General features: G+C 43.5%; 1 protein-coding gene across 1 annotated transcript in view; it reads left to right on the top strand.

The window, feature by feature from the left end:
* Nucleotides 1-6,822: 6,822 nt before the first annotated feature.
* GPC6 (glypican 6) overlaps nucleotides 6,823-16,372 on the top strand; it is a 1,112,124-nt gene continuing 1,102,574 nt past the window's right edge. Inside the window, exon 1 of the mRNA XM_063953010.1 lies at nucleotides 6,823-7,525. Within this exon, the coding sequence (XP_063809080.1) occupies nucleotides 7,387-7,525 (139 nt within the window). The 5' untranslated portion in view covers nucleotides 6,823-7,386. The remainder of the gene's footprint in view (nucleotides 7,526-16,372) is intronic.

The following is a 16,372-nucleotide window of genomic DNA, read 5'->3' on the forward strand; positions in this document are numbered from 1 at the left end:
TAATTTTTGCTTCTTGGATTTTACATGCCCTCTATGACATTGGGCATCAGACTTAGCAGACGACATTGCTGGAATTGCATCGTCAATGTCATGACTGGTGGCAGCAGCAGCAGCTTCAGCACTAGTACTAGGAACTGGAAGTGGTTCCTGATCTTCCACTATTTTTTCCTCCAAATTGTTGTTCTCCATTTCACAGGAAATCACCCTTTTATTATTACAGCACACAGAACAGAGACCTTTTATTTTGACAGCACCTCTGTATTCTTACAGCATACAGGAGCAGTGTGCTTTTAATTTTTAACAACTGCACCCCTGAATTTTTACAACATAGAGGGCCAGTGTAATGTTATTTGAACAGCAGCACCCTTATATTTTACAACATACAGGAGCAGTGTGCTTTTAATTTTTAACAATTGCATCCCTGAATTTTTACAACATACAGGGCCAGCAGCACCCCTATATTTTACAGCTTACAGGAGGACAGCTACACCCATGTACAGCTGCAGCACCCATAACAGCACATGAAACACCAGTGACAGCCAGGACAGCACCACTAACACAGCACAGGTACACCACAGTGACTGCAACAGCACCCCTACAGAGCACACACTAACCCCACCAAACGCCACCACCCACAGATAGAGACAGAGGTCTGTCTCCCTCACTACCCAAGTTCGGAGTGAAAATGGCAGCAACGCGCGGCTGTTTATATGGAATCCAAAACCTGAGAGAATCCGATAGCGGGATGATAACGTTTTGCCTCGTTCTGGTTTCTGAGTCTGGTGGGAAGTCCTGAGCTGGACTCGGATCTGGGCTCAGAACGGGATGTTCGGGGGTTCAATTCTCTGGGAACCGAACCTGCTCATCTCTAGTTTCCACCCCAAATAATATGCACACAAAAATAGTGCATTTATGCCATATTACACCATATGCATCTAGTTTATGTAACATATTTCATAGTAACATATTACAATAGTTAATGTGGTTGAAAAAAGACAAATTGGCCATCAAGTTTAACCTGTATTATCTTTCTTACACTATTCTGTATGTACAGTAACTCTTGTTTAACTATAATGCCCCTTCACTTTCCAACTATTTTAGGGAGAAAAAGATCCCAAGAAGGTTTCTCGTTAAGAACGTCCTTACTATAGGCCGTAACAACAATGCCTTTTGCCGCCACTGGGTAGCAGTCATGAACAAATGTTTAATGGACCTCATCCTTCTAGTTATACAAGAATTCACAAAATAACTATCCAGTGTGCAGCAAAAGATCTCTGAGCTTGAAACCTCATCAAAACACCTGTCATTCAATGATTCCTCTACAAATTAGCTAGATAAATGAAATACTCAAATAGAAGTTTATTCTAGAGAATTTATTAAGTTTAAGAAAAACAAATTGGCAAGGTTGAGAGAGATTATGTGGCACATAATGCTAACATAAGAGCTATGGGAAAAATCCAACAGAGGTGTAAACAAACTTCCTTTTGTAAGAGAAATCCCAGGCAAACTGTCCTTCCATAGGCTTCATCTAGCGAGTATTCGACCCAGAGTAAGGGTGAAATACAATTGTCATCCTCAAATCAAAAACACCCTTTAGGGGTTACTACCCACGGCAGAGGCATGGAAGAGTACGTGTCCAGAACCACTGCGGGGGGCAAGGACGAAGGAAAATGCACAACAGGAGGACTTGATAATTATTTTTTCTTCCTACAGTACAATCTAATGCTGAAAAATCCTTACGAATAAGGAGCTATCATATGTGCCTTCCTCTAAATTTAATTAATTTTAATGGTCAGTTGATCTCTGGAGACACCAACGTAATCTCTTTTTGTAAGAATACTTTGCCAACAAAAACGATTTACCACAAATCACACCTCCCAATCACCCTTTTAAAAGAAAGTCCACAGACCCAAAGTGCCTCAATCAAAAGATATATTCGTATGTTGGATTATACAGTGTCTGAAATTTCCAGGAGTAAGAGTGTTGGATGGAACAACTTGATCAGAGATGAGTCACTGCACTAAAGATACTTAGTGACTGTAAATCAGTCATTATAAGGCTGGCAGATAAAGGATGGGCCATTGTTCTTCAAACTTGAGATACTTACATGGAAGAAATTTATGAACATCTGTGGGACCAAACAATTTATGTGAAATTGGAGCAAAATCCTACAGTGGCTTATAAAAAGGAGATTGACTAGATCTTGACTAGAACTTTTGAAAATAAAACCATTGATAAAATAATGTGAGAAGTCTTGATTTATGATATTTCCAAAGTGCCAATTTTTTATACCCATCTAAAAGTGTACAAACACCCTACATGCCCTCCAGGTTGTCCGATCATAGCTGATCTTGATTCCATTTTTCAAATTATTGCTAAATATCTGGATTTCTTTCTGCAGCTGGTAATACAACATTAAAATACTCTTTTGAAAGACACCACTGACTCTTTTTGAAACTCCAGTAACTGGCCATTTTACCTGAGGGATAGCTGATGTGTGTAGTAGATGTAACTAGTATCTATACTAATATACCATACACTCGGGGTTTAAAAGTTGTCAAAAATCTCTTACAGGGGACTCATGATTATACTGGACCAGATCTAGAATTCTTCTTGACTTTGTTGAATAGATACTCACTTTGAATTATTTTTTCTTCAATAACGAGTTCTTTTTACAACTCCAGGGATGCGCAGTGGGGTGAAATGTGGCCCCCACATTTGCAAATGCATTTATGTTCACCGCTGAGGACAAGTAGTGCTTCCAAAATCATCTTTTTGCTGAAAGAATCCTCTTTTATACTCGCTGTGTAGATGATATCTTGATTTTTTTGGCGAGGCAGCGAAATAGAGTTCACCCAGCAAATGAAACAGGTCAACACAATGGATGAACAGGAGGCAGGAAATTTACCACCATCAATACTGATGCTAGGATCCCGACAGGGGTACTATACCGCTGCTGGAATACCGGCGAAGTAGGTGATTCCCCATCTATGGGTGTCCACGACACCCATAGAGGGAGAATAGAACCTGTGCCACCGAGCCCGCAGCATGGTGAGCACTGCGAGCCCACAAGGCGCTTTGTTGCACTCGCCCCCCTGCCAGCATTGTGGCACATGGGATGCCGATGTTGGTATACTAACATTCGGCATCCCGTGCACCAGCATCCCATACTGATCCCAGAAGAACATATTAATTAACCTTTGAACGTAACAAGGAGCAGGTGCATTATCTAGATGTTTGGATCCGTAAAAACGCAGCAATAAAAATACACTATTACGTGCCCACAGTAACCATCACATACCAATGAAAAAGGGTCTCCCTTACTCGCAATTCCTGCAAGTGAGAGGAATCACCAGCAATGACTTTCAGTCTCAAGAACAAAGAATAATATGATGTGAAGGGGTTATAGTAGAAAGGAATTGGAAATTGTCAATGAAAAGGTACTTTCCATACCACAGGAAACATGCTTGATTCCCAAGGAAAAAGCCAGAAAGAATTTTCATTGGTGAACACCTTCTCTGAGTTTAGGAAAACCATTAGTCACTACTCTAAAAATGCTGTCCCTTTCTAAAAACATACACTTATCTACCATTTAGGGATACTGACATTTTAAACTGCTATAGAAGGGTCATAACCTAAAAAAAAAAAAACACTCTGGTAGATAATGACATTTCAGACTTTGGATGATCTGTTAGGAAGCACCTGTATTCTGGGAGCAGACACCAGGTGGGTGGCGCAACCCAGAACAGGGCCAGGGCCCTGTTCTAGGATTTTCGACACCTGGGGCAAGGCAGTCATTTAGCGCACCCCCCCCCCCCCCCAAAAAAAAAAAAAAGAAACAAAGAGAAAGATTACATTAAAAATTAAGAAATAAAATTAAAGAAACTCCAACCTACACTGCACAGTAGTGCATCCTTATTCACATTAGATGGTAGTACCCCTTAATAACATTATACAGTGTATATATATATATATATATATATATATATATATAATGTAATATAATATAATATAAATAGGTGATGCAGTTATGTGACTTGCGGTCGGGAGACCACCAGTCACTATACCGACACCCCAAACAGTGAACAGCCCGCTCCTCGGCATACCAACCAACAGGCACTATTCCACGAAACTCACAGAGTGGGAACAGAACCTGTGGCGAGCGCAGCGAGCCACCGAGAAAGCAAGGAGCTTTTTGTGCTTGACCCCCCCCCCCCCCGCCAGCCATCTAATAACCGGGTTTCCGGCGGTCTCCCAACCACCGGTCACATGAACCCAACCCATACAATATATTTCAGCAAACGAGATGCGGCACTCACGGGTTCTAATTTAAGCCATACGCAACAGGTTTTCCTGGCTTGTCAACATTTCATTAATTCAAGTAAACAAAATTTATATGAATAAATGAAACATTGACAAGCCAGGAAAACCTGCTGCGCACAGCTAACATTAGAACCCGTGAGTGCTGCATCTCGTTTGCTGGACATTTTACTTGATGGCACCTGGGCACACTTCCACATGGCGCATATATATATATATATATATATATATATATATACTAGGTGCTTCATTCACACCGTCGCAAGGGGCTATGCCCCCTTAACCCTTGCATGCCTATCTGGGGTTCAATATTTGTATTATATGGAGTATTACCTGCATTCCTTTGTTAGTGGTTAAATATTGCACAATGAGAGGGCGTGCGATGGTGAAGGAGGCGCAGCCCCTTGCGACGGCGTGAACAGCAACTGCAGGGCATGATGTACAGAATGTAGCAAAACCATGTGCACTGCAGGGGAGGGACAGATATAACATGTGCAGAGAGAGTTAGATTTGGGTGGGTTATTTTATTTCTGTGCAGGGTAAATACTGGCTGCTTTATTTTTACACTGCAATTTAGATTGCAAATTGAACACACCACACCCAAATCTAACTCTCTCTGCACATGTTATATCTGCCTCCCCTGCAGTGAACATGGTTTTGCCCAATTGCTAAAAAATTTCCTGCTGCGATCAACTTGGAATTACCCCCTGTATTCTTGATGACACAGAGGTAGGTAGAGCAGTGGACTACTGTACCGTGCTGCTATATATTATATACTGGTGGTCAGCAAAATTATGCACTGTCCTCCTACTATATATATACTGAGCAAAACTTAAATGCACCACAGGTATGGATGGATAGTATACTTGACGACACAGAGGTAGGTAGAGCAGTGGACTACTGTACCGTACTGATATAATACTGGTAGTGACTGGTCAGCAAAATTCTGCACTGTCCTCCTACTATATACTACAATGCAGCACAGATATGGAGCGTTTTTCAGGCAGAGAACGTAGATATTTTCAGCACACTAAGCACAGATATTTGCAGCACACTGAGCACAGATATTTGCAGCACACTGAGCACAGATATTTGCAGCACACTGAACACAACTGAGAGAACGCTGCACGTCCTCCCCTATCATCTCCAATGCATGAGTGAAAATGGCGGCGACGCGCGGCTCCTTATATAGAATACGAATCTCGCGAGAATCCGACAGTGGGATGATGACGTTCGGGCGCGCTCGGGTTAACCGAGCAAGGCGGGAGGATCCGAGTCTGCCTCGGAACCGTGTAAAATGGGTGAAGTTCGGGGGAGTTCGGATTCCGAGGAACCGAACCCGCTCATCACTAATTACCATCATTGTGGCCACTATGCATTGGATAAGTGGCTGGATGTATTGCATCCAAAATGTGAAGTACATCCCACACTGTGGGCCAGATGTTTTAAGCCTGGAGAAGTGATAAAGCAGTGATAAGTGGAAGTTGATAATGCACCAGCCAATCAACTTCTGCCATTTTTCAAACCCATAATGATTGGCTGGTGCATTATCACCTTCCACTTATCACTAGTTTATCACTGCTTTATCACTTCTCCAGGCTTAATACTGTACATCTGCCACTGTATCAGGATGACTGTCACCTTGTAGTTTAACAAATTAGCAAATTTAACTCCTTTTGTGAGAGAAAACTTGTGCTAGTCACACGAATCTTCCCATTGGAATAAGGCTGAATTAAATTGATTGTGTTAATGGAGGTTACAAAAAAACTTCTAATTTAGCACAGGTGATTGCAGCTGGAAAACAAGTGTGAAAAGCTGAAGCGGAACATTATTTCCCTGTGAAATGAAGTCAGGTTGAGGGTTTTTTTGCAGTATGCCGGTAAAAATTGAATAAACATGTGTTGATAAATGATTATGACTCCTTAGACATGGCACTTGGCCAATTGCTCATGCCGCATTTAGTTTGGAATGCAATATGTGCAAATTATCTAGAAAAGCTTATCTGAGAGAAACCTAATTATAACCGTATTCCAAAATAGCACATTAACAGGTGTTCATTTATTTTGTTTTTCAATACACAGCCTAAATATTTTTATTTCAATTAGTATGATCTATTCATTGGGGCGGAAAATCCTGAGAAATACATACTGAAGAAAATAAACGTTTTTACCGAAACAATACATCATAACTTGGTCATAGTTTACATAAAGCAAATGTCAAGTTTAACCATTTACATTGAATCGTGCACAATATTTGATGACCTCAGGTTTGTTTATTTTTAAACACAAACACTGATAAATGATTATGAAATCAAACTGTCATTTTTAACAGGGAATTCCAGAGTTTCAAATCCATGTGCAGTTGCTCCTTCTGTGGTCCATTGTCATCCTGGCAGGATGACAGAAACTAAACAGGAGAAGAATGCCTCAGGATCTGAGAGCCAATTAGACAGCATGTGGCTTACATCTAGGACTCCACTCCACATTTCCCTATCAGCCTTGTTCCTAGATTGAGGCAATACAATGTACAGCACGTTTCCTTGCCTCTATCCGTCTCACTGCATCTCCAGGATTTTCTGCTGGCAGCGGGGTCAGAGAGCTGGTGTAGAGGAGGGCTGCATGCACTATGCACACAAGCCGGGTACAGTGAGCACATCACTAGCACAGAGCATGCCGCACTAGCAGGTCAGCTATACAGCACACAAGGCAGGCAGGTTACACTAAAGTCGTGTCCAGGATTTGATCCCTGCAGCATTCTACATACAGAGCTGTCAGTCTGCCGCACACTGCTCACTTCGCATCTGTCCACAGGAGGAAACACAAATCAAATTCTGCTACTACTGCTGTTCCATGAAAAGTTTTATGTGTGGGGAGAACTGCACCAGGGCTCTGAACCTCCCTCAACTAAAACGAAGGGGTAAAACTATCGTTATAGTGTCTTGGATGACATTTATGCGTTATTGCATTGGAAATTAGAATCGTGGAACTATTTTTATATTATTAATATTGCTATCTTCCTGGCGAGATAAAAGGTCATCATTTGAGAATATCACGTTGGATTTGCACCATGTTTTGGATCTGGGGAGCTGCACTGTTCTCACTTTGCGCCATGTCTGATGTAAAACCTCGCAGCTGCATTGAGGTCAGACAAGCGTACAGTGCAAAAGGATTCAGCCTGGTCAGTGTTCCCTACCAAAAGATAGCAGGTAAGGATAAGCATCTATTGCACTTGACTTCTCAGTCAGGGGGTAGACAGGGCAACGAATGAGTTACTTTCTCTTGCCACCCCCCATGCTGTACTTTTTTTTTTTTCCAACCATTAACCCTTAAGAGTAAACATTATTTGCTGCTAAACTTCCAGCAGGTTTGGTGTCAGATTCTCTGAGTTCTTCATTTAAAATGTGATCTTAAGTAGTATAACTTGATATAATTATTTCCTTCTGCTAGATACGTACTGTCATTTTATTATTTTCGTCTGCACAGTTACATATTGTTACCTACAGTTCTGTACTGTAACAGTTTTTGTTATTGTTTTACAGTTTTGTTTATCAAAGATTGTACTAGAACAAGAGGCATTGGTGTGTTTAGCGCAAGTTCTGCATATCATCTCCTAACAGTGCTTTGCAATTGCTTCTCTTCTTGGCAGTCACTTGAATGGCAGGGTGATGACTTGTATACAGGCTCAGATGTTGTTATATAGTGCTATAGTGTTGTCATGGAAATAAATAATGCCCATCATTTCTATTCAATTCATAATATGATCATTTCTGGTGAAGCTACAAGACATGGCTATACTTAATACATTTTTCTTAAATGGATATATTCTCTATTTTTGTAAATTGCTTTATTCATGTGGTGTAGCAGACAGTAGTCTATTGTTGTGGGAAAGGTTGTAATCTGCTAGTTTCCTGGTTTTTGATCATTGCCTGGCTACTGTACCATTCATATGGCAGTTAATGCATACTCATACTGTAGAAACAGTTTTACAACTATACATGCCTCCTGGTATAGTATACACCTCTTGCAAGTACTGTATATACTACCAAATATGTCCTATGTAATAAATATCTTTCTGAAAATTATGTGAGTATATTCAGTAGTTTATAATTGCCTCAATTTAAAACTAATACCGGTGTGATTATTTAGTAATCTGATAAGTCAAATATGTTGATAATTGACAATTATTTAAGGCAGATATGTACTGTATTTTAACAACAACCAGATGCCATTTATTCAGGTAAATCTTTTAATAATAGTACATACAAGTAACCTAGGTCTGTTAATTGTCTTTGAATTGCATGTGACTACTGTACTTCAGATAATGCTGAATTGCAGTTATTACAGCTAGGCTGCATTCTCTCAGTAATTAAGATAAACTTAAGTGTTGCTAAAATGTGAATACAGTTTCCAGGAAGACATCACCACTGGGCAGATCTACCTTATAACAGCAGCAGCAGCAATCCCCTTATGTGGCATGACAATTAGACTATTCTCTTCCTGTGTAAATATGCCATTTTAAGGACAATAAGTAGTTATCTAAAGATTGTAATTACTAAAACACATGGAAGTCAGTGTAACCAATTTACTGCATTCCCAACACAGAGAACCAGCAAAAGCTTTCATAGATTGAACCAACTTCATCATTTGTACGTTTGCCTTGTTTCCTGCTTACAGATCCATTTTTGTGGAATTTTAACGTTTCAGTAGACCTAGACGGATAAAGTGGAGAGATATAAAGAACTATCCAGTCAGCTTCTAATATCCCTTACACACATGCAGCTGTATCCCAGGTTTTTGCACGTGAACATGCATCAACCCGTGATTTCTGCATGTGTGAAAGGAAACAACCTGGGACCAAGTCCCAGCTCAACAACCTGCTCCCAACAAGGGTCTTGGAGCAGAGACATGGGAATTTGCCAGCTTGCTAGACCCGACAAAATCCCAGGACACGTGTCTGAAAGCGGCATAATTCACATTTTAAAGGCTGTGTTTGAAAAATGACAGTTAGGATCTGATTGGTTAGTGCTTTATTTCTCTCCATGCTTTAATTAATATTCCCCTATAATGTGTTACATACACTCCTTAGTAGTTTTTGCGTTTGTCTCTCTGTCTGTCTGTCTGTCTGTCTGTCTATCTATCTTATCACTTACCTGTCCTGCAGACTGTCACCTTCATGATAGAGTAGTGTGTAAAGCAATCTGTTCTACTTCTTTAATATCCAACAATATCAGGTTTGTGCTGTGGCTGAGGAGTGATACCATAGTGAGTGTGCAGGGGATGGCAGGAGATGGAAGCTCGGTTATTAGTTATCTATTTTCTAGAACAGTGTATTCACTGTAGCAAATATTTAAGTACTGTTTAATATATGTGAAAATCAAATCAATTGCTAATTTGTGTAAATTAGCCTGTTCGAGATTATGGGGCCCCAATGAAGGCTTCATCAAGTCTCCTGCTATGCTCATGCTGCTCTCACTACAGATTTGATCCATATGAAAGCATTACATAGTTGTGCAGTTTGACAAAGGTACCTGAAATCTATCTATCTATCTATCTATCTATCTATCTATCTATCTATCTATCTATCTATCTATCTATCTATCTATCTATCTATCTATCTATCTATCTATACATATATATAAACAAAACAATAACCAATTGCGCTTGGTATAACTTTAAAACACTCAGATTTTAGTATTTCCAGTAGCTGTTCTTCCACGGTGTGGATTCTTATAACTGGTATCACCTGCAAGTATACCCTCACACCAGAGAACACACCCGAACAAAAAGACGTCCAGAATGGCCTAAATTAGATATGATACCAATTTGTTTTTATTAAAAAAAAACATATAGAATTCCATAAATTCATATGAACATTTTTTTTTACAAATAAAAGGTTCCATACATTCATATAAACATTCTTAAAAGAAATACATCCAGATACAGTCAATAGGTTTTCTGTTCAAGCCTTTAAAGAACACCCTCACCCTTATAGGTGTATATTCTGTAGGGTGTACTGATGAACTAGATAAGAGACCATAACTAATTCGACCCAACGCGTTTCGTCAGAACGACTTCATCAGGGGTTTCTGTATGGTATCACAAAAAAGAAACAATGGCCTTCATGGATATAAAACATCCATAGTCCATATATATAGGACCAACTTTTAATAGAGATGGATAATTCACCCAGAATGGTTGTAGGATGGTAAAACCAAGCATAAACGCATACGTCTTTAAGGGTATTCAGCTAGTTAATGAACCTGATTGCAGACTCTTTTCAGTTTGTTTGCAGGGTCTGTTAAATTTGAACCTGCAGCCACCAGGAAAGAGACACAAGTAACAGCCAAATCCAAAATGATATATATATATATAATATACTTTACTTTTATTGCTGGTTTTTGGTTTCTGTTCCTCAGAGCTTAGAGGTGTAGTTTTGTTATTGTAGCAGGAACCTTACACTGTTGGGCCTTAACAGCCGTTTCAGGAGTTTCTATGGCTACAATTACATCCATTTGTCAGGCATCCTTACCTTCAGTATTAATACACTTCTAGAAAATTGTATCTTTAACTAAAATATTAGTATGTTTGTATTCATGGGCGTATTAAGATAGGAGGGGACTTGTGCAGTGCTGACCCTAGCCAATTTGATGCGCTAGGCAAGATTGTGACTGGTGCCCCCTACCCCCAACCCCACTCCTCCCATGGAGATAATGGGCAACTGAGAGAGGGAGACAGCGAGATAGTGGGTGACTGGTGAAGCAGGCATGACAGGAAGATGGTAACAGGGAGATAGTGGGTAACAGGGAAAGGGTTAGGACAGATGTAATAGGGACCAGACAGAATAGAGGGGACAGGTGAAAGTGGTGACAGGAAATGACAGTGGGGACAGGACCAGGACAGAGGTGACAGGGACAGGACAGTGATGGCAGAACAAAAGGCAAGGCAAAACAGAGGTGACAGGTACAGTACAGAAGTGACAGGGCCAGGATAGAGGTGACATGGGCAGGGCTAGAACAGAGGTGTCAGGACCAGGACAGATATAGCAGGAACAGGACAGAACAGAGGGGACAGGAGAGAGGAGTGACAGGAAGAGAACAGAGGTGACAGGGCAAGGACAGAGAGGATAGGGACAGGACAGAGGAGACAGGAGACAGGAGAGAAGCGTGATAGCACAGGGTCATGGCGGTCTGAAGGTGTTGTCTGGCGGGATACGAGGGCGGCCAAGCAGCAGCACCACAGCTGCAGATATGACTCCGGACAGGCAGTTCCAGGAACACATAGTGGGTAGCTCAAGGTCACATCCCTCCCTTACCCCCCTCCTACCTGGCAGTAAACTGGTGGGCCCAGAACCCGACCGGCGCACTATGGAGATAAATTAAAAACAGATGCAGTGGGGTTGCTTTATGCTCAGATGCCCTATTTATATGTGTATATATGTATATGTATGTATGTGTGTGTATATATCTATCTATATATATATATATATATTTATATATATATATTAAAGACACAAATCAGAGGGCGCTGAAGATAATCCTAATCTCAACCATCCATATTATAAAAAATGCTCTATAACACTTTCTTAAAAATGTATCCACACTATCAATAAAACTATTTTCATTTTATACTGATAAAATATCAAGACAATTTTTCAAATACCCACTTCTCAGAATGACAATTGGTTTAAGCATATTTCTTTGTTGTCGTAAATTCAACATACACCATAATGGTGAAACAAATGAAGGACCCAACGTATTCCGTCCCGTAGGACTTCTTCAGGGGCACTAGATCTGGATGGTGAAATGAAACAACTGAATAATTGAAATACAAGAATATTCAGTACAATAAGTATACTGTAACAGAGCCATACATACCAATTGCTTAAACACAACGTGATAAAGGTCAGGGCCGGATTAACAATGGGGCGGATGGAGCTGCAGCTCCAGGCCCCCTCTTCAAAATAGGCCCACAGGATCCCCTGCAGATGGAAACAGGAAAAAAAAGTTTTCCTGTTCAGTAGCCGTCTGATGTCCCGCCCCCTGAAACTGCAACTCAACTACAAACCCCTTCCCCTATACCTCTTGAGATAAGGCACAAGCGCCGCCCCTCCAGCGTGCAAGACAGCAGCAGCCAGCAGCGGACTTGCCTTCCTGGAGGTCGGGTGACTTTCTCTGCCGGGCCGGCTCCTGCTGCTTGCTGAATGGTAGGGTTTTTTCTTTCAAAGGGGCGTGGTTACGGACCCGTGATTAGACCACGCCCCCGACTGTCCCTGGACTGTCTGTATGCAGCTCTGCTTACTTCACCTGTGTCCGGGAGGAGAAAGCGAGCAGAGTGTGTGCATGCGTGTGGTGCCTGGAGAGGGCAGGCTTTGTGTGTATGGGGGGGTGCTGGTGGGAACAGGCTGTGTATCAGTGTGTGTAGGGACTGGGGGGGCAGGCTGTGTATGTGTGTGTAGGGACTGGGGGGGCAGGCTGTGTATGTAGGGACTGGGGGGGCAGGCTGTGTATGTAGGGACTGGGGGGGCAGGCTGTGTATGTGTGTGTGTAGGGACTGGGGGGGGGGGACAGGCTGTGTATGTGTGTGTGTAGGGACTGGGGGGGCAGGCTGTGTATGTGTGTAGGGACTGGGGGGGCAGGCTGTGTATGTAGGGACTGGGGGGACAGGCTGTGTATGTGTGTGTGTAGGGACTGGGGGGGGGAACAGGCTGTGTATGTGTGTGTGTAGGGACTGGGGGGGCAGGCTGTGTATGTGTGTGTGTGTAGGGACTGGGGGGGGGGGACAGGCTGTGTATGTGTGTGTGTAGGGACTGGGGGGGCAGGCTGTGTATGTGTGTAGGGACTGGGGGGGCAGGCTGTGTATGTAGGGACTGGGGGGACAGGCTGTGTATGTGTGTGTGTAGGGACTGGGGGGGGGAACAGGCTGTGTATGTGTGTGTGTAGGGACTGGGGGGGCAGGCTGTGTATGTGTGTAGGGACTGGGGGGGCAGGCTGTGTATGTAGGGACTGGGGGGGCAGGCTGTGTATGTGTGTGTGTAGGGACTGGGGGGGCAGGCTGTGTATGTGTGTAGGGACTGGGGGGGCAGGCTGTGTATGTAGGGACTGGGGGGACAGGCTGTGTATGTGTGTGTGTAGGGACTGGGGGGGGGGGACAGGCTGTGTATGTGTGTGTGTAGGGACTGGGGGGGCAGGCTGTGTATGTGTGTAGGGACTGGGGGGGCAGGCTGTGTATGTAGGGACTGGGGGGACAGGCTGTGTATGTGTGTGTGTAGGGACTGGGGGGGGGAACAGGCTGTGTATGTGTGTGTGTAGGGACTGGGGGGGCAGGCTGTGTATGTGTGTAGGGACTGGGGGGGCAGGCTGTGTATGTAGGGACTGGGGGGGCAGGCTGTGTATGTGTGTGTGTAGGGACTGGGGGGGGGGACAGGCTGTGTATGTGTGTGTGTGTGTGTGTGTGTGTGTGTGTGTGTGTGTGTGTGTAGGGACTGGGGGGACAGGCTGTGTATATGTGTGTGTAGGGACTGGGGGGGACAGGCTGTTTATGTGTGTGTGTAGGGACTGGAGGAGGGGACAGGCTGTGTATGTGTGTAGGGACTAGCGGGGGGGGGGGCAGGCTGTGTGTGTGTGTGTAGGGCATAGGTGCCGATTCCGTGGATGCTTGGGCCTGGGAGAACCCACAGAAAATGATTAGCATCCAGTGCCGGCGTTTAGAGCAGCAGGCTCAGGGCACCGTACCGCACGGACAGCACAGCAGCAGTAGCACACTACAGCCCTGGGAGCTGCCTGTATTCCCAGATGTGCATCCCAATCCCCACTGCCGTGGAGCAAAGGTGACGGTGAATAGGCACGGACCAGCTAACATCCTATGTGAGGATTGTCCAAGTCTCCTCACTGGGAAGATTTTGTCCCCGTCCCCTTGTTTGATCACTCCTGTTAGATGAACCTTTACTACCTGCCGCCGGCTCTGCACCTCCTGCTATGGGATGGGAAACTTGAGCAACATCCTGTAAATCTTCTGGGTGTCTCTCTCAGCCGTTTACTAGGTACTGTGTAATCTGTAGTGGGGTGCCATGTTGACTATGTTTATACAAATATGGGGTTTTGTTTTTTTATTAATGTGTACAGTCTTTTGTTGTAAGGCATATGTGAGACCCACAGTTGTTTAATTTTTTTGAGCTTTATCTCATTTCAAATTACCCTTCCTCTAACACCCCGTTAGCATCCCTGCCCTCACCCTCCGTCCAACTCCCCTACAGCGTCCCTGCACTTACCCTCCCTGTAACTTTCCGTCAGCGTCCCTGCCCTCACCCTCCATGTAACTTTCCCTTAGCGTCCCTGCCCTCACCCTCCATGTAACTTTCCCTCAGCGTCCCTGCCCTCGCCCTCCTTGTAACTCTCCTTCAGCGTCCCTGCCCTCACCCTCCCTGTAGGTCCTCCCTCAGAGTCCCTGCCCTCACACTCCCTCTAACTACCCCTCAGCGTCACTGCCCTCACACTCAGCCGAAGAGGGGGGGGGGGTTGACTTTGACGGGTGTTGGGTGCCACGCTTCAAGTTGCTGGCGCCGCTGCTTGTCATTGTGTGATAAGCACAGCAGCAGCCGACAGAAACAGAGCACGGAGAGCGCCTCTCCCATCCGGCGCCTCCCTGCTTTGCAGACCCTGCTGAGCGGCTTGCACCAGGCCTGACAGCGTGTATATATAGATATATATAGAGTGAGAGAGATAGAAGAAAGAATGGAAATGTATTACCACCAGAAAAAAGTATAACCTGCATCACATGCTGTAGTAAAGGCTAGGGCATGGGTCTTCAACGTGCGGCCCTCTCAGCATGCCCTGCCACAGTTTTGCTATTAAGGTATGCTAAAACTGAGGCAGGGCATGATGGGTTGTGTAGTTTCACAGCAGCTGGAGGGCCGCAAGTTGAAGACCCATGGGTTAGGGTGTGGATCATAGGGTCGACCACACTTAGGTCACCAGTCATCAGGTCAACCACTATTAGTCGACAGCGACTAGGTCGACACCTGAAATAGGTTGATGCGGTCATTAGGTCGACATGGAAAAGGGTTGACATGAGTTTTTTTTTTTTTTTTAAATGATGTTGTTTTCTTCGTAAAGTGACCGGGAACCCCAGTTAGTGCACTGTGTCTCCTTGCATGGCTGACAATGTAGTCCACGTGGATCGTAACATATGAAAAAGTTTAAAAAAGAATAAAAAAACAAAACTCATGTCGACCCTTATCCATGTCGACCTAGTGACCAGGTCGACCTAATGCTTGTCGACCAATAGTGGACGAACTAATGACTGTCGACCTAAGTGTGGCTGATGTAGAGACCGGATACCAAAGGCTATGAATTATATATTCACCTAAAGTGTCAACGCTTTGATGCCCTTCTGGAACAATTTCCAGACCACCAACAATTGCACAAGCCGATCTCAATGCAGAAAGTACCGGCATTTACTTGTCGGCTTGAGATCGGCTGCACTAATTATTGGCAGTCTTGAAAATGGTCCGGAAGGAGACTTGAAACATTGATGCCGACATTGTGAACATGTCAATATTCTGCAGAAGTTGACATAGTCCATGCTGACATTTCAAAAATGTTGACATCATAACTTCTAACATTGGATTTGCTGACACGGTGACTGCATCCCACAAATACAATACCACACTTTAGTGCACAATTCATTATACACAACACAGCTGTAGTGATGCGTCGCAACCAAAATGTTGCCTTTAAAATTAAAACGTGCCATACTCCGTAATCAGCAACCTGCTACAGCACGCAGACACTAGGGGATACATTTACTAAAGGTTCTAAAAAGGAAAAGTGGTGATGTTGCCCATAGCAATCAATCAGATGCTGTCTATCATATTTCTAGGATGCATTAGAGAAATGATAGACAGAATTTGAATGGTTACTATGGGCAACATCACCAATTTTCATTTTTAGAATCTTTAGTAAATGAACCACTAGGACCCAGGATGGCTTTGACTCAGGCAAAGAACAATGGGGAATAACGGAAAAAGGAGAGAGAAGCGCTCATGTGTTCAAAAT

The sequence above is a fragment of the Pseudophryne corroboree genome, chromosome 2, assembly GCF_028390025.1.
Source record: "Pseudophryne corroboree isolate aPseCor3 chromosome 2, aPseCor3.hap2, whole genome shotgun sequence".
Lineage (NCBI taxonomy): Eukaryota > Metazoa > Chordata > Amphibia > Anura > Myobatrachidae > Pseudophryne > Pseudophryne corroboree.